The 23,336-nt window shown below is 33.6% G+C and overlaps 1 protein-coding gene across 2 annotated transcripts in view; it reads right to left on the bottom strand.

The window, feature by feature from the left end:
• Positions 1-231: 231 nt before the first annotated feature.
• The window catches only part of COPS2 (COP9 signalosome subunit 2), a 33,115-nt gene continuing 10,010 nt past the window's right edge, over positions 232-23,336 (bottom strand). Inside the window, exons 2-13 of one of the 2 annotated variants that reach the window (XM_038580386.1) lie at positions 20,180-20,293; positions 19,433-19,510; positions 14,770-14,895; positions 12,446-12,535; positions 12,252-12,329; positions 9,382-9,556; positions 8,523-8,701; positions 8,352-8,404; positions 4,937-5,034; positions 3,539-3,621; positions 2,962-3,020; positions 232-2,341 (exon numbers count right to left, since the gene is read on the bottom strand). In XM_038580386.1, coding sequence (XP_038436314.1) covers positions 2,197-2,341; positions 2,962-3,020; positions 3,539-3,621; positions 4,937-5,034; positions 8,352-8,404; positions 8,523-8,701; positions 9,382-9,556; positions 12,252-12,329; positions 12,446-12,535; positions 14,770-14,895; positions 19,433-19,510; positions 20,180-20,293 — 1,278 coding nt within the window. In that variant the 3' untranslated portion in view covers positions 232-2,196. Of the gene's footprint in view, positions 2,342-2,961; positions 3,021-3,538; positions 3,622-4,936; positions 5,035-8,351; positions 8,405-8,522; positions 8,702-9,381; positions 9,557-12,251; positions 12,330-12,445; positions 12,557-14,769; positions 14,896-19,432; positions 19,511-20,179; positions 20,294-23,336 lie in introns of both variants that reach the window. The other variant, XM_038580385.1, reaches the window with a different exon arrangement.

Raw genomic sequence — 23,336 nt, forward strand, 5'->3', positions numbered from 1 at the left:
ATTGTTATACGCTTAGCCCAGTTTCCCAGAGTAAGTGCATGCTTTCCCTCTAGAAACTGGAAGATGCACTACTGCCACAGGGCAAGGATATCACAGGTGAACTAACTGGGCATTGTGAAGGTTGGAATTGAATGCAAAGGTTAAATCACATGGTTCAAATCCTTTAAATTCTAATTCCATCAACTCAAAGTTAAGCAGGGCCTTTTCCCACAGTTGTCACATGCATACATATTTGAATACAGGCACAGAAACTTGTCAATTTTATTTGGGTAACAAAGGGTCTCCAAATTATATTGAAAAATAAGTCCTAATTATTATCACTCCTGTAAAAAAAATTTAGCACATTTTTCACAAATGATGTATGTAAAAGAGAAGAAAATACACATAATTTTATAATATCTTAAACTTTTTTATTCCCTACCAGAGACATTTTGTCTTTCGTTTTCTTTCAGTTTTCTACAATTTCCAAGTTGCACCTGTATTTAATACTGCTTTAATCTGCTAAAGACATTAACTGATTGCTTTCCTAAATCTAAGGATTATATAGTTTTAGTATAAATATATATCACATATTTTCGTAAAATTTTGACAAAACCGAATAAGCATGCCTTGTTTTAAGTCCATGCTCCTTCCACTGTTTATAAAATCTGATTTAAATGATCAAAAATTCTTGGTTGTCATTCTTCAGTTACAACAGTCTTCCTTCTGAACTGCCACTCACTTCTTTTTACATAATAACAAGCAATAGAAAAACCAAAGAAATTATCTTAATCTTAGTTCTTCCTTTTGACACTATAAAATAATGTGATTTTTTTTTTTTTTAATGAAACAAATACATCCAAAACTCAATACATTCAAATGAGCTGTGTCTCCTTTACGGTAGTTACCGTGGAAGGCCACAGTTCATTATCCTAACTATGCTACCACTGCTCAAAATACCTTTCAAACTCTTTTGGGATCGCCTTCAAAGCCAGATGCATACTTTCTACTATTACCTCAAGACAGATTAATTTTTGGAAACTGTCCAAAGTCATTTGGTGCCAAATGATGGTGACCATAAAAAAAAATTTAAAAAAAATCAAGCTTAATGATACTTTTTGTTTTCTTAAACATGTGTATCATAAGTTAATAGTGCGTATCACTTAAATGAGCTCTGAATGCAATTCTAAAAGAGCAAAACCCAAGAGGTTTTGAGCAATGGTAGATTGCTGGAATTAGGAAATAATTTCCCAGCATGATCACTATACAGGGTAACATTCATTTAGCTGTCTATGTTCTGGCATATTTGTTTAAAGTGAACATTCTGAGTTAGAATTTGTTTTTAAAAAGGAATATCATTCTTAGAAAAAAAAAAAGAATTTTATTCCTTTAAAGCATCACTGTCAAAGTAAGTACTATGCAAGTGTTTTGTTAGAAACTAGTTCTCCTTACTTTATCAATAAAGACTACTTTAAAAAACTTGAAAGCAAATAACCAACTTATTTGCTCCCAGGCTTTTTAAAATCATTAACTGAAGATAAAATAATTTTCTAAGGTACTAAAAAACAAAAAACCCCAAATGTAATAAAAACACATCAAGAACCAAACTACAATTTCTGAGCTGCACTGTTTATTTTGCTGCTTGAAACCTAAGTGACAGTATGCCACTATAATTATGGGGTTTCATCTAAACCTTTACTACACTGCAGGTACAGAAATATACGGACACATTTTTTGGAGAATTGACATTTTGCAAAATGCAGCAAACATTTTTAATTTATACATGAGAAAAGGAAGTGTTCAAAAGGGTATGCATTTCAAGTTATTGCAGGTTATTTGTGAGAGAATTTCTGCAGGTAAAACATGTTTAAATTTAACCAACAGTAACATGTCAGTGTATTTAAAATCATGACAAAAATCTTCTCTCTGGTCATGTTGCCCATGACAAATTACTATGATGTTGTATGTTTAGGGCAAGATGTCAATACAGCATAAATCCCATGGCATTTTGGTTTTCTTCTGGAGATTAAAGCTGTTTTTCTTGGGATAAATGCAGCAGCAAAACACAAACCAGTTGATCAAAAAAAGCACTTCTGCCATAACTCCAATAATTTTCAGGACACATCAACCGACAGTAGTTTTGCCATTCCCAGTTCTTTTTAAGGATTACATCTCTGCACTGTTGCATTAAGTACGTCTGTAAAAGCTTGTTCTCTGTTAAGCCAGTTTACTGACTACAGCCTGGTTGAGAGAATTTAGTTGATTGGTCCATTTATCTAGTGCAGTATATCGGGCACCACCCCTCTTCTGGTGATCCAATTCAAGGAGTTGGTTGACTTGATCAATTCGGCCATGAATAGTGCTAGAAATAAATAAATAAAAGAAGACATGTCTACAAACCATTTTCATTGAGTGTATCTTTTAGACTGTTTCATAAAATATTTAGAATATCAATAAATGCAAAAGAAAAAACTGCTGCCTCCACTAAGTGACTGAATTCAGGATTACTTATTTCATTCATCGCCTTATAAAACTTTAGACAGAAACTGGAATTGAGCTACCTTTCATCAATTTCACTAAAAGAACCAAGAGGCAAAGACTTATATGATTAATCAGGAGCAAAGTGACTAATTTGTGAAGCTTTAAGTATCATATTGCTTTCAAGAAAAATATAATTTCAAAACTATTCTATACCATATCTTATACTTTTAAAAAAATACTATTCACTAACTAGACACGGGTCATATACAGAATCAGAAATCTTACTGAAAACCATTTACAACTTTTTCAGAGATCAAGGGCTTAATATATTTACTCATTCACAAAAAGCCACCATGCATACATAATATATCTCTTTTAATAGAAAATCCTAGCCAAGGGGTGCTTTTTTGAAAACTCAAGAATTCTATTGCTATCTTTGCTCCCATTATTCAAATGTTATGGTCCTAAACATTTTGTGATAAGATAGAGCCAAGTACTTACTTATCCAATATGCACTGCACCAGCAAGCTCTCCACATCAGCTACATCTATGTTTAACTCCTAAGACAAAAGACTCATTATAATTCTACTAATTAACTTCTTTAAAGGCTTTATGATAATGAATATTCTAATTTTAAATTTATTTCTACCACTTAAAAGAAATATAATGAAAAGAAAGGTTAAGACAAATCTCATTATCACATGAAAATATTCCTGAGAACACAGATCTGATCATATTTAACTTTGTAATTTTTATTTTTTTAAACTTTGTAACTTTTAAAGTACATTCTTACCATAATTTTATTGTGGTTGGGTCAACACTACATCAATTACATATTTTAGCCACTACTCTGTCTTCTGATGTTCTCTGAGGCTGAGGAATCTTTAAAAAGAAATTTAATGACTCCTTATTTCTCTTTATTGTTAATTTATGCCAAGAAAACACAGAATGAAAAGGAAAGCCCTAAGTTATGTTGTATTTTGAAAATGTATTATAAAATGTTACCAAAAATCATTTTTAAATATGCTGCATTTATAACTACAAATTGTAAATATTAAGGTCCATGAATATTAAGTACCTTAGAAATAAAAGGAATATGTATTCTTGTGTAAGGCTTAATTAATTTTATGAGCACTTGTGTTCTGATGTTTCGTAAAAGCTCTGAAAGAAAAGACAAAAATGAAAATAAATTTAACAGTTTGTATATCTTCACTAAACATTATGCACTCTAAATCATAATAATTAACTATATCAATTATTTTCTCAAAATACATCTTTCTGCCTGGCAAGGACATAGCATATTTGGCTTTTTTGGTTTGTTAAGTAAGCTCTATGCCCAACAGGGGGCTCAAACTCATCACCCCAAGATCAAGAGTAACATGCTCTACTGACTAAGCCAGCCAGGTGCCTTGGACATAAGGTATCTGGATCCAAAAATATCTGGGTCCAACATACACAGATTAAGACTAGAGGCTGACTTTCCCATCATTTTTTGTTCCCACCTCCCTGATTTTGCTTATGTTGTGATGCTACCTAAAATAGTCTCTTGCCTTCTCAATAATACACCACACTGCTCATCATTTCCTCTATAGTTAACATCTTTCAAGAAGCTCTGATTCATGCCAGTCAAGTCTCTTATTTTATGCTCTCTCAAAGCCTAGAGTAATATATTTTTACAATGATCTTGTAATTTTCTCCAATTTCTTCAAAGACAAGTGCCTTAAAAAAAATAACAAAAAACTAGACTGGAGTTCATATACAGTACTTCTAAGTTTTCCTATATCCACTATGGGTAATATCATTCTAGTTTCCTACAAGAATTTTTAAAATGTCTGCTGAATGAAAGAGAAAGGAAGGGGGGGAGAGAAAGAACATTACTTCCAAAGTATTCTTCAGATTTTCCTGATGCATCTGGAATTTAAGTATTTGAGTTGTTCCAAATGGTCATTTAAAAACCCTCAAATAGATCCATAACAGGTGGGAACACTGGAGGTACAAAAGAGGTCCCAGAACAAGGAATGATTTTTGTCCTTGTTAGTCCAACAGAACTTACTAAAAATCTCATACACTTACTGGTACATTAGCCTACTACCCTTCAAATAAATGCATCTCTGTATCACCTATAGCAGACTTCTTAAAGCTTTTGTTACTTGTCCTAACTCCTAAAAATGAACTGTGAACCTAAATATCAGTAATAAACATGCAATAATATCTAAATTAAAATAAAAAGGTAAAGGGACAGCCACCTTAAATGAAATGGACATATTAGAAATTGATTATGTTAATTAACAGCAGGAAACTGGTGAATAATTTACAACAGCTTCATAATTTTAAATAATATCCTATTCTGTGACAGCATTTAGAAACATTTCTATACTTAGCAACACAGAGGAAAACATGCAGATCCATTAAGAAGCACTGTTTGACAGTGGCAAGCAAAGGAGGTAACTGAATTCAGTTAGTAGAAAGAACATACCTTCAATGTGTTCCCTAATGAAAGGATCATCCATGATGTTGCTGTGATTTGTTTTCAGAATCTTTTCAAATTCAGTAATGTCATTATTCTGATAGGCACTAAAAGAAAAAGTATAAATCTTGTCAAACACAAAGAGGTCATGTATTAACTCAGATAATCCAAAAAGCCTATTTCTCAAATGTAATAATATAAATTACATTGTAGTTTGTCATAGAAATCAGAATTAAACACACATACCCTTTTGCAAATAAAATGAATTTCTTTTTTGATGCTTTTGGTTTTATAAAGGAAAGATTAAATAAATCTTCTGGGGTCATACACTATATTTACTCACTAAAATCTCAAATCTTAGCACTGTTAAAAACTGACAGATATAATAACTGTTTAATGTTTGATACTTTCAAACTGTGCATTTATCATTTAGTCCCTAAGAAACGAAGTTTTATGCATACTACTGTATGGAGGAGTTTGGCCTTATCTTTGAAATAAGACACTACACATCCTCTCTGAAAATCATTCAGAAATGTAGCTTCCTAATTTTTATCTTCTAGAAAGCTACCAGCAACTGCTAACACTCTGCAAAGGGAGTATCTGATTGTAAATTTTCTCTAGCCTTAAAATTCCACTGAGTTATACAGCAGAAATATCAGTAGTAGGTAATTAGTGCCAAATGGGACACACACAAAGGAGAGTGATGGACCCTGCTGCAGAAGGCCAAAGGCTGATTTATATTCATAATTCTCTGAGGTGTCTATTATCTATTCTTAAAATAACTCTGTAGGGCACTATGGGGACTGCTAAAGGTGCTGAGAAGGAAGAAGCCAACCTTCTGGATATGGCACCACTGTCTGCTTTATATGTAAGACATATCATCAGCCATTCTGCACGCCCTCTGCTGTGCTTCCATCTGTTGGGTCGCAATGTAACTTCATGTTAGGGGCAGGTGATTCAAGTGCTTCAACAGGAATTATTTTCCTCTAGTCTGCTGGCAACTGACTAGGAAGATAAAATTAGGAAGCATTACTTTCTCACCTACCCCAAATACATTATTGTAATATATATTATAGGAGGATATATTCAAGTAATGAAAATACTTGCACATGTGTATATTTTAATTAAGTGACATTCTTCCACTATTTAAGTGACTTAGGAAGAAAAAATCTTATATGAGGGATGCCTGGGTGGCTCTGTTGTTGGGCGTCTGCCTTTAGCTCAGGGTGTGATCCCGGGGTCTTGGGATCGAGTCCCACATTGGGCGAGCCTACTTCTCCCTGTGCCTATGTGTCTGCCTCTGCCTCTCATGAATAAATAAATAAAATCTTAAAAAAAATAAATCTTACATGAAATGTGGGACACCATAGACCACTTGTCTGGGTCAAAATTTACCATTAAAATCAGTTGAGTTCCAACATGGAGGTTTCACTATAATAAGTTATATAATATATAAACATAGCTACTGTTTTTTAAAGGTCTGATAAATCAATCTTTTAATCCATTTTAATGTATTTAACCAATTTAATTTAGATGAAATATTAATGTCTAGGGCAAAACTCTCCCTCAATTTTTCTTTAAGAGTTTTAAAAGTTTAAACTGTTGGGGTGCTTCAGTGGCTCAGTAGTTGAGCATCTGCCTTTGGCTCAGGTCCTAGGTTTGAGTCCCACATCAGGCTCCCTACTGGTAATATATTACCTCTGTCTATATCTCTGTCTCCCTCTGTGTCTTTCATGAATGAATAAATAAAATCCTAATAAAAAAAAAAGTTTAAACTGTTGCTTAGCAATTTAACTTTATAACCATTTTTTCTCAAGTATTATGAAGTAAATCTCTAACCAAATTATCTTTCAGTTAATGTGGCCAAATGTTGATGGAATAAACCATTTGAAATAAAGGTGGAGAAATCTCCTTTCATAACTAAAATCAACATAATTCAACAAATACGTACCAAAATAAACTACAGAAATAAACAATTAAATTATTATTATTATTTTTTAAATCACGCTGATATGGAGCCCAGCAAGAGGCTTGAACTCATGACCTTGAGATTAAGAACTGATCTAAAATCAAGAATTAGATGTTTAACTGACAGAACCACCCTGGCACCCCAAAGAAATTGATTTTTTAATACTGCAATTTAGAGTTTTTATCTCCTATGTTTCATCCTCTTAAAGTAAAATCATTTTTATTTTTTACAGCTAGAATTAAAGTTTCCTTAAACAAACCCAGTAATTTGTAAAACCTATAGCCAGATAAAAACAAAATAAATGAGGACATTTTACATAGGAACTTAATATCATGTAATAAGCTTTTCCTCCAAATATATATATGGGTGACTCATAATTTATAGTCTAACAGTACTTTTAAATCATAAAAGACTATTAAAAGAATGTCGGGGATCCCTGGGTGGCACAGCGGTTGGGCGCCTGCCTTTGGCCCAGGGCGTGATCCTGGAGACCCGGGATCGAGTCCCGCGTCGGGCTCCCTGCATGGAGCCTGCTTCTCCCTCTGCCTGTGTCTCTGCCTCTCTCTCTCTCTGTGTGTCTCTCTTGAATAAATAAATAAAATCTTAAAAATAAAAAAATAAAAAAAATAAAAGAATGTCTGTTCACTTAAGTTATCTACATACATATGCAAAAAACCCCACCCTACCCTCTGTCCCTAACAATATTCTTTTTGTCTTGGTAAACTCAGCTGCACAATCTAAAATGAAAGACTTGAAGAAACTTAAACTCCATTTATTCCCAGGCCAGAGGTAAATTTTTCTTGTTCACTGTTTTCTTTTGCAAAAAGAGGCTTTATTTTCTAGGTTTTCCACTTTGTTTTATCTTCTATAATTTTATTTAATACTAATTGATCATAGCACCTTTTTCAGTTGCTAACCATACCATTCTTCATGAAAGTCATCAATAAATCCTTGGGTTTCTTACCAGTACTTCTCTGCTCCTCACCTGAGAAAATTATCTGAGGGAAACTTTTTAAAAATGATTTTTAAATCTTGTCAGTTGAGAAAATGTGTGAATAAAGACATTGTCTTGTTGAAAATATTTTATTTATGTGGACCAATTCATAATTTTATTTAGGATTAAGGCAGTTAGAAACAGCAAACACTGTGAAATTGTTTTAAAGCATCTATTGTCAGCTTTCCACTGAAAACTAGCACACACACATGTGGATAAGAAGAGAAAAAAGGCAAGTAGCCAGTACTGTACTATATAAATCAATACTGTATAAAATCTTGTGACTACTGAACAGAATAAATGACTTCAAAAGATAAAAAATTTCACAAATTTTGGAATATTTCAAACCAAAATACAAGAGTAAATTTAAGAGTATTAACTGAATTCTCAAAATTTCTCTCTTCTTCCCCTCTAATTCACTGCTTTATGAGATTTACCTTAACTGAAATATAAAATCTTACCTTACTAAATTCGTCATTGCTAGAATTTCTGGATCATTTTTGTACGGTTTGGCCTAAGAACAGTAAAATAAATAAATAAATAAATAAACAAACAAATAAAGTATGCTATATGTAAAAAGAAACAGTAACATTTCCACAAAACACAGCTAATAGAAATGAACACACACATACCTCCTGTGAGTCAAATGGATTTATTCCCGATTTCATTAGCATATTTGCTAACACCAAATATTTTAAGCAAGTGGTTCGTCTTGGACTTCCCGATTCATCATAATTCTTGAAGGCTTCAAAAAAATCAGTGTGTGCCTTTTCAAATTCACCTTCTCTCAAGTGCATTTTACCACCACATTCTATAAAGAACAAAACAGGATAAAAGGGCATTTGCAGTTCTGTAGAAAGATTGAGCACTTTATAAAAATCAAATGAAAATTAGGATAGTGGCTTTCCAGTCTTTTAATTCTATAGCCTGAATTGTACCAGCCCAAGGTACTCATTTTAATTCTTTTTCTTAGAGGAGGGTACAGAGGGTGGGGGGAGGGGAGAAGGAAAGGGAGATGCGAGACTTGATCTCACAACCTTGAGATGATAACCTGAGCCAAAATCAAGTCAGTTGCTTAAATGACTGACCCACCTGGGTGCCCCAGTACTCACTTTAATTCTAAAAAGCAGCTCTTCATTAAACATCCAACAAGCATTTGCGAATCTTTATTCTCAGTTCAGGCACAAAGTAATTTTATGTGTATCATTATAATTCAAGAATAGAACTTTTTCTTTCCCTCTTCCCTACCCCATAGTCACAAAAATAGAACTTCTGATGGTAAATTTCCTATTGAAGTATTTCACTGACATAAAAGTATACAAGAAAAAAAATTCAACTTCTTATTTCTAAGACAAGATCATTTCATTGATTTTGGTAACTTTGCCATTTGTTTTCACTAACACAGAAACAACCTTCAGTTATTTAGTCATATATAATGATGCCTTGGTAAGTTCCTGTGACACTGCCCACCCTTCTCCAAACAAAACTTGCCTCTGATGACTCCCATGATCAGTGGATGAGGGATGGCAGACTTGATGTGAAGTGACTGTTCATAGAGTGCTTTAAGTTTTTTGTTATTCTTCTGTGCTGTGTACATTTGAATTTCCAAAGCATATATTTCTAATAACTGTGTACCTTTTTTCAGGTCATCTTCTCCATCATCAGTCTAGGAAAGTAAATAATGACCTTTAGTCAAAATGGAATTCACAGTCAACCTAGTAATTTTTGAGTTAGCGTGAGATCTTTACATTTGTAATACTAATTATGTGTGAAAACGCACCATAATTGAGATCTTGAATACTAAGAACACTACCTTTCATAGCCAAAAACAGAATGTACACATCCTTTGTACTTCCTAGTCTTTCAATAAGAGAAAAGTGACCAGATGTACTTTTTTTTAATGTATAAAACATTGTAATGTTTGTTTCTATCTAGGAGATTCTTCAGTCTTCCTCAAATCTTCACAACTACTTTATATTCACTGATCTGATCAAAAAGTAGTTCCAAGTGCCTTCCTAGTGCTAGGCACTGTTCTACCTTGGAGAAATACACAATTAAATATAAGCTAATGTTCCTCTCCTCCAAAAGTTCACAATCTAGAAAATTAATCTGTCAGCAGATAAATTACAATATAAATAAATGATCATGATTCTAGTTGAAGTATGAACCATGAAGCAAATACCCAGAAGAATGGAAAAGAAAGTGACTAACTCTGCTAAGGGATGTTAAAGGAGTAATAAAGATAGTAACATGTTAGTTCAACTTTGAAAAATTACCAACAGCCCAGAAACTACAGACCATGAAAAACAGCATATGGGCCACAGTCTGAGAATCAAATATCAAGCGCTTACACAAAGCCAAAATGTATTATTTGATTTTCCAACTGAATTGTTTAGTCATTCACTAATGAGTTACAACCAGAGTACAACATATGACATATAAGACATAATTTGTACATCTAGATTATCATGTTTCTGCTATTGTCATTATCAGATAGAATCTTCTTATGTTCCAAAATAACCTGAGCAAAAATTTCTCCAGAGGACTTTCTCTTATATATATATATATATACACACACACACACACACTGAAAGACCCTCTTCCATTCAGAAATGGCTTCTCTTACCATTTCCACTTTTTTCACTTTTCCACTGTGGAACTGAACTCATAGTTGTTTATGCATCAGATTAAGCTTTTCTAAGACTGTGTAGGTAAGAAAGAATTCATATATAACTAATTTGCTTTATGAAGCAAAACTATTATGAAATAAATACATTTTTTTTTAAAAGACCCCATTCATTTATTCATGAGAGACACACACACAGAGAGAGAGAGAGAGAGAGAGGCACAGGCACAGGCAGAGGAAGAAGTGGGCTCCATGCAGGGAGCCTGATGTGGGACTTGATCCCAGGACCCTGGGATCATACCCTGAACCGAAGGCAGATGCTCAACCTCTGAGCCACCCAGGAATCCCTGAAAACATTTTCTTTAAAAATTGGAAAAAAAAAAAAAAAAAAAAAAGTAAACAAAAATATCTGCAGGTGATTTAGAACACTTTCCTGATCAACTTTTCTCCCACTTGTAGAAATAACATATAAAATTAAAATAGTATGTAGCATAGGAAGAGCTTAAAAACATTTAAAACAGTATTCCCATATAAATTGTAAACCAATATGAAATAACTTATTGATCAAGACAAAAAAAATACAAAAGTATAACCACAGTTAAAAAGTTACAGAGGTGTACTGTCCAGATCATGTGGCTATTCAAATTTAAATTAAAAGTAAAATTAAAAATTCAGGCACACTAACTGCCTGAGGACATGTACAACTGGCACTATCATATTAGTGCAGATACAGAATGTTTCTAGTTTCTAGTTATCACATGATGTTCTAATGGACAGTACTGTTATAGAAGATTCACATATTATAAAATAGAATATGAAATATCTTTATTACATATCTCTCATACATATATTACATGTATTACGTGTTCTCTCCGATTTTCACAGGATCTGTAACTAAACATGAAAGGTTTTTTTTTTTAAAGATTTTATTTATTTATTCATGAGAGACACTGAAAGAGAGGCAGAAACATAGGCAGAGGGGGAAGCAGGCTCCATGCAGGGAGCCCAATGCGGAACTCTACCCAGGAACTCCAGGATCATGCCCTGAGGCAAAGGCAAATGCTCAACTGCCTGAGCCACCCAGGCATCCCATGAAAGGCTTATTCTTAATAAATAAGTATTAATGCCTAGTCTATTTGTGGATACCTGTGCTTCACTCCACAAAAATAATGATTTAATTAAAACAAGAAGAAATATAACACTAAGAAAAACCGAGCTTTTTTTGGTATCTTATTTGCCAATTTTTGTTTTGGGGACGATTTTTTTTTTTTAAAGATTTTATTTATTTATTTATTCATGAGAGATACAGGCAGAGGGAGAACAGGCTCCCTGTGGGGAGCCCCATGTGGGACTGGATCCCTGACCCCAGGGACATGCCCTGAGCCGAAGGCAGACAGACGCTCAACCGCTGAGCCACCCTGGCGTCCCATGGGGATGTTTCTTGAACAAAAACATCCCCAAGTTTCTTTTTTTTTTTTTTTTAAAGATTTTATTTATTTATTTATTTATTTATTTATTTATTTAGACACAAAGAGAGAGACAGGCAGAGGGAGAAGCAGGCTCCATGCAGGGAGTCCGACGTGGACTGGATCCCAGGACTCCAGGATCATGCCCTGGGCTGAAGGCAGCACTAAACCACTGAGCCACCCGGGCTGCCCCCCAAGTAAGTTTCAAATAAAATTTTTCTTATGCTTTATTATGAAGAAATATTGAGGAAAAAAAAAGAGAATGGTACCTGGCAGGACTGATGTAACTGGCGTAAAATTTTTTGAAGCTTTCCATATTCTTCTCGTTCTAAATATAATTTCCCAAGCTGTAAAAGAACATACTTATTAAAATTAAAAGATTTCAATAGGAAAAGGTGTGAATCTTTAGGAGAGTTTATTAAGGACACCCTCCCACTCTTCAAAAAAGAAAAGTAATTGTTACCTTTGTGTTTGTCTTAAACCACAGTCTATCATTCTTAGCATCTTTCAAAGCTTCCAGTGTTGTTTCATAGAATTCCTGCAGTAAATCCATCTGACATAAAAAATCAGAATTCTATAATTGTAAACAGCAAATTTGTACCTGTTAATAAAGTTAATTTGAGCAAACTAAAAGTGCATCTTTGAACTTTAATACACATAAGAATCTGTTTCCGAATGTGTCAGTCTATAATTTAACAAAACTTCAGCAAAACAGAGACCAAACTTACAAAAAGTGCCAAGATCTGTTTTTATGTGAGTTTTTAAAAAATAAAACCCAGAAAATATCTAATGCTCTAATAATAAAATTTGTCCTTTCTAATCTAGTAAACTCATCTTGTATTGACAGAAGTGAATGACATCCACATTGATCTAGCTGTGCTGTTATTAACAGCATTTATCTTATTTACTCAACTCTCACTTGGTACCTATTAAGTGGCAAACACTAGCCAAGCAGCTAAAGAAACAAAGAATAACCTCTCAAAAATTCTTCAATAAATGTAATCAATCAAGTAACCGAACTACAGGCTCGTAAGTACTGATAAACTGCTGGAGTTGGGTAGAGGGAAAAGTCTAGCATAATTTTAGCTGTGTCTAAACACTATCAATTTACCAATCTGAGTGTGACATTTTTTTCATGGAAATCATTTTATTTTGTATTATGATAAGCTCCCCTAAGTACTCGCTTTCCACCACATTGGGCTGTGCGTTTGAAAACCTGATTCTCTAGGTCTCTATTTAACAGGATCAAGAGGATCCACGAAAACAGGAAAGTTTAATACTTTCAGAAAACCTTCCTATCTATTCATGACTGTTGATGGCATACTGAATAAGTTGAGTACGCCCACCCAGTATCTATTCTTACTTTCAAAAGACAAAAAGTGTACATATAATAGCACGAAGCAACACGCAACCTTGAAGTTTGAAATTAACCCCCCCCCAACATCTGGCATAACATTTATAAATAGTGTACCAAAAATGTTTTGATGACACTTGTTTGTAAAACTCAGAAAACATTTCCCCACATAAGAAAAGCCCCCTCAATATGTAATAACTTTAGAATTAGTGCCAATACCTACTCATGTTTTAACGAAACATATATAGTTGACCCTTGAACAACATGGGTTTGAATTGCACGGGTCCACTTATATATAAATTTTTTCTGGTAAATACAGTACATTATTATAAATCTATTTTCTCTTCCTTATGATTTTTTCCATAACATTTTCTTTTCTCTAGTTTACTGTAAGAATACAGTATACACATAACATACAAAATACGTCAATCAACTGTTTATATTATATGTAAGGCTCTTGATCAACAGTAGGCTATATTAGTAGTTAAGTTTTGAGAAGTCAATAGTTATACCATGAATTTTCAACTACATGGCAGGGGGGCAGAGGGGAGGGGCTTGGCACTCCCATAACACCCATGTTGTTCAAGGATCAATTGTAAGTTTATTTGTCTCTATTTCCATTACGTGTATTTTAGATATAAGATTAAAAGTAATAAATTAACTCAAAATGATTTCTAGTAGAAAAGACTAGAGAGATTCTGACATGAACATTTTTTTATAAGTATTAAAAGTATTAAATATTTTAAGAAATCCTAAAAGACATGGAGAATAAATGACATAGAGAATACTTTTTGTGCTAAAACATCAGATCACGGTGTTTAAGAAAGCTATGTTGCTTAAAAGATTATGAACAGCAATCCAACTAAAAATTATCTTAGCAATAGAATAAAATCATCATTGCTTTTCTTAATAACCAAAATCTAGAATAACAAAAGCACTATCCTTCCTAAGGCCCACTATAGTTTCTTCATCATTAATTACCCACTCATTCTTTGTAAAAGCGTCTACTAAATACCTATTGAGTAATGCCAAGTACTAATATGAGTACAGGGTCTTCTCTTAAGCATCTTTAATCAAACCTACATAAATCTAACTGAAGTGGTGATGTTTTTTGGAAGGAACTATGATACTAACTATATGGGAGTTTAAGCCTATAAAAATTGTGTAGATTATGTATCTCAAGATATTATTTGAAGAAATTTAGCTAGTTGTTGCTTTTTAATATTGTATAATTAGTACTATAATTAAGAAAATAGTATTATATTATTTCTGAAGCATATCAATGCCTGGCATAACTGCTTAGCTAGAAACTCTAGGCCTTAAAAAAGCCTTTAGTATATAAATAAATAATTATAGAAAGTTGGAAGGGTTTGTTATAACAGTATAAATAATAACACATTGATAAGTACCAAGGGGAAAAACCAGATTCTAACCTGTTTAGAAGTGGAGATATAATCAAGAATAGAATTAATGGATTTTTCAGAATAATTTCTTGTGACTGCACTCCGAATATAAGTCAATAGCTGTTTATATCTGTTCATCATTTCTGGAAAGTTTGTCTGTCAAGAAAGAAGATAAATGCATTATTAGATATGTATTTATGTATTGAAATATCTATATGATTAAAATTATAGCATTACTACATAATTAAAAAACAATAAAGTTTTATGATAAAGTATGTATGACAGAAACACTAAACATTTTAGCTTAAATTTGAAATTTCTAGATTATTGACATGCAAACCAAATTTATGAAGTTATTCGATAAAAAGTACAATTTATAGATTTTCAAAATTTCAGATATTGTTCTCATTGCACAAAAAACATTTATAGATCAAAAGAACCACTAAAATATTCACAGACCAAAAATTATAAATAAATCCAACTTTTCAAATGCCTTGGATACCAACTATACAGGTATCAGCTATATCCTCTCCTGAAGATTTACCTCTTGATGAGAAAGCTCTCTAGGAATAGTGGTATGTTTCTTTTCTCCCATATTATTGGATGGCTCAATGATAAAATGTGAAGTGAAGGAATCTTTTCAAGCCCAGCTACTCATTCCCCTATCAAGAAAAGTCCTCCCGAGATGCCTAGGTGGCTCAGTGGTTGACCATCTGCCTTTCATTCAGGGTGTAATCCTGGATTTCCGGGATTGAGTCCCGCATCAGGCTCCTTGCATGGAGCCTGCTTCTCCTCCCTCTGCCTGTGTCTCTGCCTCTTTTGTCTCTCATGAATAAATAAATAAAATCTTAAAGCTTTTTTTTTAAAAAATTTTTATTTATTTATGATAGTCACACAGAGAGAGAGAGAGAGAGGCAGAGACATAGGCAGAGGCAGAAGCAGGCTCCATGCACCGGAGGCCCGACGTGGGATTCGATCCCGGGTCTCCAGGATCGCGCCCTGGGCCAAAGGCAGGCGCCAAACCGCTGCGCCACCCAGGGATCCCTAAATAAAATCTTAAAAAAAAAAAAAAAAGAAAAGTCCTCCCTCCCAAGGCTCTACTCAATAGTATATGTAGCTAATGTTGCTATTCCTTGCCGTACTATTTGCACTACTGTGAGTATTCCAAGAAACATGAGAGATCTGAGGAAATAAAGAACTACCAGTCAAATTTCCAGCACTTAAGTATTTTCATGGATGGTCTATTCTCCCTTAGAGTGTACATTTAAGTCAATTTTTGAGTCCAACCTGATAACCTGCATGCACTGTCCCCACAATCTCCAACTGCTGTTAATCCCTTTTTCACTGGGTTCTACTCTACTTTTAATCAAGGAGGTGAGCATTAGCAGATAGAGTGTTTTTCTTGACTAATAGACCGTATGTGTTTATGAACATGAGAAGACTCCCTGTAACCTAAGCAAGAACTGACTTACAAAAAAGAAAACAGTAGTTGAGGTGGGTGGGAAAAAGTGGACAGAACAATGGGAAAAGCCTTAATTACGTATATTTTTTTTTTTTTTTTTTCTTAATTACGTATATTAAGCTACTTTTATTTCCAAGAATGCCAGTACCATGCGAGGAAAAATAATAGGTAATATCCTATCAGTGAGCTGTTAAAATCCACGTTACAGAAGAACATATTTTATGGCAAAGGCAAATCAGAAACAGGACTGTCCTAGCTTTGAGACTGTAACTAGATACTGAAATAGGATTTTAGCAAAGAGTTAGTTTTGAATTCATTTCCTTATGCTCTAATAGTTTTAAAACTCATTTTTCACTAATTCTGTTATTATATTTAAAGACTAAGGGAAGATTAGATAAATTACACTGGTGAACATAGAGCAGTTGATAACAAACCCTTCCAACTTTTTATTGCTCAAAACCTTCACATAACAACATGGGTTCTATTCTGAATCCAACTAGAAAATGAGGGATGGAAGCTGAAACTACTCTTATAATACCCAACTTATTCACAGATGCTGTTTGAGCAAATAAAAGGCAGAGAAGGAAGACAGGCAAAATAACACAAAATACAAATAATCCTTTCCCTTACTTTCTTCTTGGCTCAAGGTAAAATAGCAAAATCAAGTTTTAAGGGTAGCATGTATTTATTTATTTATTTATTTATTTATTTATTTATTTATTTATTTAGGGTAGCATGTATTTAAATGAGCTCAAAAATTAAATCACTGCTAGTATGTTAAGATAGCAGCTTTCTATAGAGTCTCTTTGTATTATTTCAAATCGTAGAATCCTAAGAGTTGAACATTGGGCTTTTATTTTTATTTAAAGATTTTATTTTTATTTATTTATTCATGAGAGACACAGGGAGAGGCAGAGACACAGGCAGAGGGAGAAGCAGGCTCCTCGCAGGGAGCCTGACGCACGACCTGATCTCAGACCCTGGGACCACGACCCGAGCTGAAGGCAGATGCTCAACCACTGAGCCACCCAGGCGTTGGGCTTTTAATGTCACTAAAATTGTTTAGTCAAAATCTCTGTCCCTTGAGACACCTGATGCTCCTCCCATATCCTTCTAAACTATGAATTTAAATATAGTATGAGTGTTTAGTATTTTCACAAATAATAAATGAAAAGATAGCACGAGAGCTTTGTACAACATAAAGATATTTTTTGAGAATATCAGCAGAACTAGAAAGGTTAAATTCAAGATAGACATTCTCTCGTCTTTAACTATATTTAAATGCAACATACAATATACTTATTAATGTTTAACATATTTTGAATAGTCTTGATATTTTGGGGGCGAAGAATGAACTAAAATATTTTGTGGATAGTTTTTGTAGATGTAATGGAGGGCCCCTCCCACTGAAGGTCAGTGAGGATGCCAGAGTATGTCAAGAATAGGATGCAAGATTAGTGGAAGTTAACTGGACAAGGCAATAGTCAATTCAGGGAATTGAAAATTAATTTCAAATGGATGGGATAGAGAAGTTAATGAGGAGCGGGAGGAGATATATGAGAAATATAGAGATAGGAAAAAAAAAGAAAGTAGTAATAGATTATTAGCTATCGGAATTCCTGGGGGCCTCAGTGGTTAAGCATGTCTGCTTCAGCTCAGGATGTGATCCTAGAGTGCCAGGATCGAGTCCCACATCGGGCTCCCTGCATGGAGCCTGCTTCTCCTTCTGCCTGTGTCTCTCATGAATAAATAAATAAAATCTTAAAAAAAAGAAAAAAAAGATTATCAGCTATTCTTCCATTTGCAAGTATTTATTTCTGCTAAGCTCCACTTAATATTTTTCTCAAAAATACCTCTATCCAAAAAAAAAAAAAAAAAAGAAAAAAAAAGAAAAGAAAAGAAAAGAAAAAAACCCCTGTATCCTTAGGGATCTTAAAGGTTCATATCTGTCCCTAGACCTCTCATCTTTTTATTTTCCCCTCCACCTCTACTCTGCACTCTTAAGACCAGCAATTCTGTAAGAATACAGTGTCATGACAATCCCAGCTTCTCTACAAGTTCATACGACAATATATTTGAGCATCTACTAAATGTCAGCCATTATTACAGGTGGTAGGAATGTAACAGTGAATAAAACGAAGTCCTGCTCTCACAGAGTTTATAGCCTCTGAGGATGAGGCAGCAGAAAGGCACTAAGTAAACAGACCAAGTGGTGATGCATTCAAAAGAAAAAGTAAGATGAATATAAGTGATGATGGGAAGGATGAGATTTTATGTAAGTTGGTCTTACATAAAAGGAAGGCCATAAAAGGAAGAGGAAAGCCATCCTGATATATGATAACACTGAAAGAACTCTCAAAAGAGCCACATGGCTATTTGAGAGGAGAATTTGGGGCACAGGAAACAGCAAATACAAGTGTTTACAAGTAGGAACATGCTTAGGATGACATGAGGACAGCAAGGAACCCAGTAAAGGAGAGAAGACACAATAAGATCAGAAAGGTAGCAAAGGATAAGTTGACATAGGGCCTTATGGGCCATAGTAAAAATCTGGATTTTTATTAAGGAAAGTAGGATCAGAAGATGTAGAGCAAAGGAATGACATAATCTGACCTATATTTTAAAAGTATCACTCTAAAAACAAAAACAGAAGGATCACTCTGCTGCTTGTGGAGAACAGATTGTTAATAAAGCATGGATAAAAGTAAGAAAACCAGTTAAGAAGCTACTGAAATCATCCAGATGAGAGATGAATGTTGGCTTGGACCAGAGTAGTAGAGGTAAAATGGTTACGCAGCAGTCAGATACTAGATATATTTTCAAGATATATAAAGACACCTGGGTTTACCAAAGGATTATTTGAGGGGAGACAGACAAAGAGAGGAGTTAAGAATATTGCTAGTTTTGGCCCTTACCATGAGAGGAACTCCTTGTAATACAAAGTAGAATTTCTAAACTCCAAAATTACACTAAGTTTGTGGAAAAATCATTCTGTTAATAATGCAGCCAGATATGTATCTAGAGGATAAGTTTTCTTAAACAGAAAAGTTTGACTCCTATGCAGAATTTTTACTTCGTGTTACTGTCATCACAAATGAAAAGTAGGCTAAATAGAGAAATATATCAACAATTATTTTAAAGAGGTAGAATGACATTTTGTTGCCACGAGGTTTTACCCACAAAATTTCATTTAATAATGAAATAATTATTGCCCCTCAAAACAAATCTTACCAACTTGAAGTTAATCTTAATCATTTGCTTCAGTGCTTTAAATCCCCATTCTCCTTTTTCACCTTCAAGTTCCAAAACCTAAAACATAGAAGACATGTTTAGTCTTAATTAATGCTAATGTTATTTTCTAATGACACCAATATCTGTTTTGAATTAATTTTACATCATATACATGACAAACATTTCCACCATTTCTCAAGGCCATTTTTAAAAGGCTTTAAGAAAGAAACAGATCTTAAAATGCCTAAGGGTAAGTGAGCTTATTTCGAAGTTTCTTCATCAAAAAATTAAATAAGAACTACTGCTCAATTATTCCGTAGTCCCAGAAGCCCTTTTTTTCCCTCTGAATAATCCGTTGGTAAGAATAAATCCAAAGGTGTATCAGATGTCAAGAAATCACATTATTTAATAGTGAAACTACACCTGTGTGATCTGGCCCCCAATGGAGGAACAAAATTGCAGGGATAATACTATTGATCATCATGCTGGTATCCTTCTGCCAAAACCATACTAGCTTTTCAGGACAACAGACCTGCTATATATATACATAGCTTGACTAGAAAAAACAACAGGACATCCCCTTTGGAACATCTCTTTGTACTGCATAATGCAAACTTATTGACAGGATTATCACTTGATCTCCAAAACACACTTCTGAGATAAAATCACTTGGAACTTACTTGCTCTAAGATATCGTTTAAAAAAATAAACTTTAAAACACAGAATCAATCATAAAAAAAAGTAAACCTTTTGAAAACTGCTTAATGCTGCTTTTGGGTCATCTTCTTTTAGCGCTTTGGAATTATAGTACTGATTTTCCAAATCCACATTTGGCTCAGAGTTACTATCTTCAGAGTATTCCTGTGTGTTAGAAAGAGATACTAAAATGAAAAAAAACCTACACATTGCCCCATAAAAAGTGAATACTGTTAAGATGCAAAAACCATACATTTATACAAAGCAACTTTGCACAAATAGGTGAAATGCCATTGATACTTAATCATTATTCAAAAAACAAATGAAAAGGCCAAAATCAATAGAAGCGTTTCTTTCAGATCAAAACTACAATTTCCATAGAATTGACAGAAAAGTAAAATGCAAAGAAATAATACTGGTTAATGACCCCCCAATTCTGCAGTGGTTAATCTTTTATTGGTCACAGAGCCCAAGAAAAATAATCATATTTTCTAATTATTACATAAATGCTAATATTCATTTTAAGTTCTAATAGAAATTTCTCTACTCCTTAAGTCTAAGTTTCATTTTTCTAACATGGCCTGACTATCTACGATGATAATCTATACATGGCAGAGTAATTTATTGCTAAATATAATTATATGTTAATAACAAATTTTTGCTTTATGTGCATTCCACATTACCCAATAGCTTTTATTATATTAATACACTCTAACTAGCTTTAACAAATCAAACTAAAAGAAAATGAATTTACATAATTTTATGTCACTTTCATCACATAAGTTCAGTTCTTAGTACTGAAACAATAAAGTAGAAAGTTGGAATAAAACAACTATTTTGTGGAGCAGTATAAACAAGAGTTTAAATTAGTTCCAAGATATTCAGTTTAATGATGAGGATTATAAAATTTACATAGATTAGCATAATGAAAATCATTAGGAAGACACAAAATTATTTCCATCAACTACAAGTCATTACAAAAGGCAAGCTTCATAAAAAAAAACCAAACAAAAAACAAAAGGCAAGCTTCATGTGAAATTAAGAAGTAAACACACAAAGACAAGAACACTATTACAGTTATTTTTTTTATTATTACAGCTATTTCTAATTCCAAATACTTGATAATTTTTTTGAGCTATTCATGAAAAATTTATAATATTTCATAAAGGCCAAAAAATGAATAAAGTATAGTGAGTGTAATGCTAGAGTGCTCAAAAATACATGAATATAAAATGAATTTTTCCTGTGACCGGCAGATAGAGGGGGATGTTTGATGTTACTACAAAATCAGTTTTATCTGACCACAGAGGTTTTGTAATGTGCACCCTCTAGAGGACAATTATTTCCTTGAGTAAGGACATGAAGCATGGATGCAGTCTTCCAGATTTGATTGGGAATTGTTATGTTTAACTTTATGAAAATCCTTTGTATCGCTTCTCTTTAGGATGAGGTCAAATTCTGGGTGATGAATACATTTCATAATCACTCATTCGCTTCTTGACCTTGTAAGTTAGGTCTGACTACAACCAACCAAACTAGCAAACTAGCAAAGCAATTAATAAAGACTTAATAAACTATTCATCAAACAATGCTGTAATAGTGACAGCTTCTGAACTAGGTTTTGAAAGACCCAAGGGAGTTTGCCTGCTAGAGGAAATAGGGAGAGGGGTAGTAAGAGAATAGCAGATACAAAACAGCATCATCAGGGGCAAGTAAAGAACTAAAAGCAGTCACGTTGTTCGAACATAAAAAGTCCTTTTTGATTCTACCTTCAACATACATCTCAAATTCATGTACTTTACTCCCTCCTCTTCACCACCACCCTAGCCTACCAAGCCACTGGCATCTCTCCACAGCTTTCCCATTCTCATTTTTAACTTTCAAGTTCCAACTTTCTCATGGTAAGCAGCCAGCATCATCTTCATAAAATGTAAATAAGTACATTCCTTTTCTAAAAAATGGTTTCATATTGCTCTTAAAATTAATTTCAAAAATCATCAAAATCTTACTGACTACACATCTGATCATATCTTTTAATTCAGCTCTCCCTGATTCATTCCATAGCAGCCACCCTGGCCTTACCACTCAAGTGGCCAAAACTCTTTTCCCTCTCTCTTCATCTGGTTAACTACTACTGCATAGTATCACCTCCTCAGGGAAGCTTTGGGAATAAGGAATCACAGCTATAATACCTACTTTATACCTTCAGAAATCAAGTCTTTTCTAGCTAACTGTTCAATAACTTACAGGACCAGGTAACTAGATCAAGAAATGATTTTTCTACAACTCAAACCTTCAGAATACATCCTTAAACCTGGACTTTTTTTTTTTTTTTGATTTGTATCTATCCTAAAGTCTAAGAATTTGGACTCTCACCCAAAAGTCCATTTATTTTTGCTTTTTTAGACCATAATGGATTATAGTAAAACAACTTAGTAGGCCAGGATATGAGAAGAGGGAAGTAGATAAAGTAATATTTTTAAAAATTAAAAATTTGTTACCCAGGAATTACTGAACTGATTATGCATCACTGAAGACAGGAATCTTTACATCTTCTACCACGTCTAATACAGTTCTTTATCATTCACTGAATGCTTTTATAGTACAAGAATGGTTACCTACAATTTCTGATTGGCTCCAGATTAATATTTCTAAACTTTAGATGTTATAACTCCCCAAAATCACAATGATTATAAGATTTAATCAAGTCCTCAACATTTTGTGAATATATTCTCTTCATTTTTCATATTACAGCTGACCTCTGGACAGCACAAGTTTGAACTGCATGGGTCCACTTACATGTGGATTTTTTCCCCTGATAAATACAGTACTGTAAATCTATTTTCTCATTATGATTTTAATAACACTTTTTCTTTGCTTACTTTATTGTAAGTATACAGAATATAATACATATAATAGAAAATGTGTTAATTGGCTGTTTTGTTATTAAATAAGTCAACAGTAGGCAATGACTTTAAATTTGAGGGGAATAAAAAGTTATACACGGAACTTCAACTGGGAGTGGTGGCATACCTAACCTCATCGTTCAAAGATCAACTATATACGGATGAAGAAGTGGCATGTATAACATTTTTGCATAATTGCAATTCAATTCTTAAATGCTATTGTCAAAATGTATAAATACGTAAGAATTGATGTTACTGACTGGCATTCTTATAATCAGGCAGTCCCCTGTTACGATCTCCAA

The sequence above is a fragment of the Canis lupus genome, chromosome 30, assembly GCF_011100685.1.
Source record: "Canis lupus familiaris isolate Mischka breed German Shepherd chromosome 30, alternate assembly UU_Cfam_GSD_1.0, whole genome shotgun sequence".
NCBI lineage: Eukaryota > Metazoa > Chordata > Mammalia > Carnivora > Canidae > Canis > Canis lupus.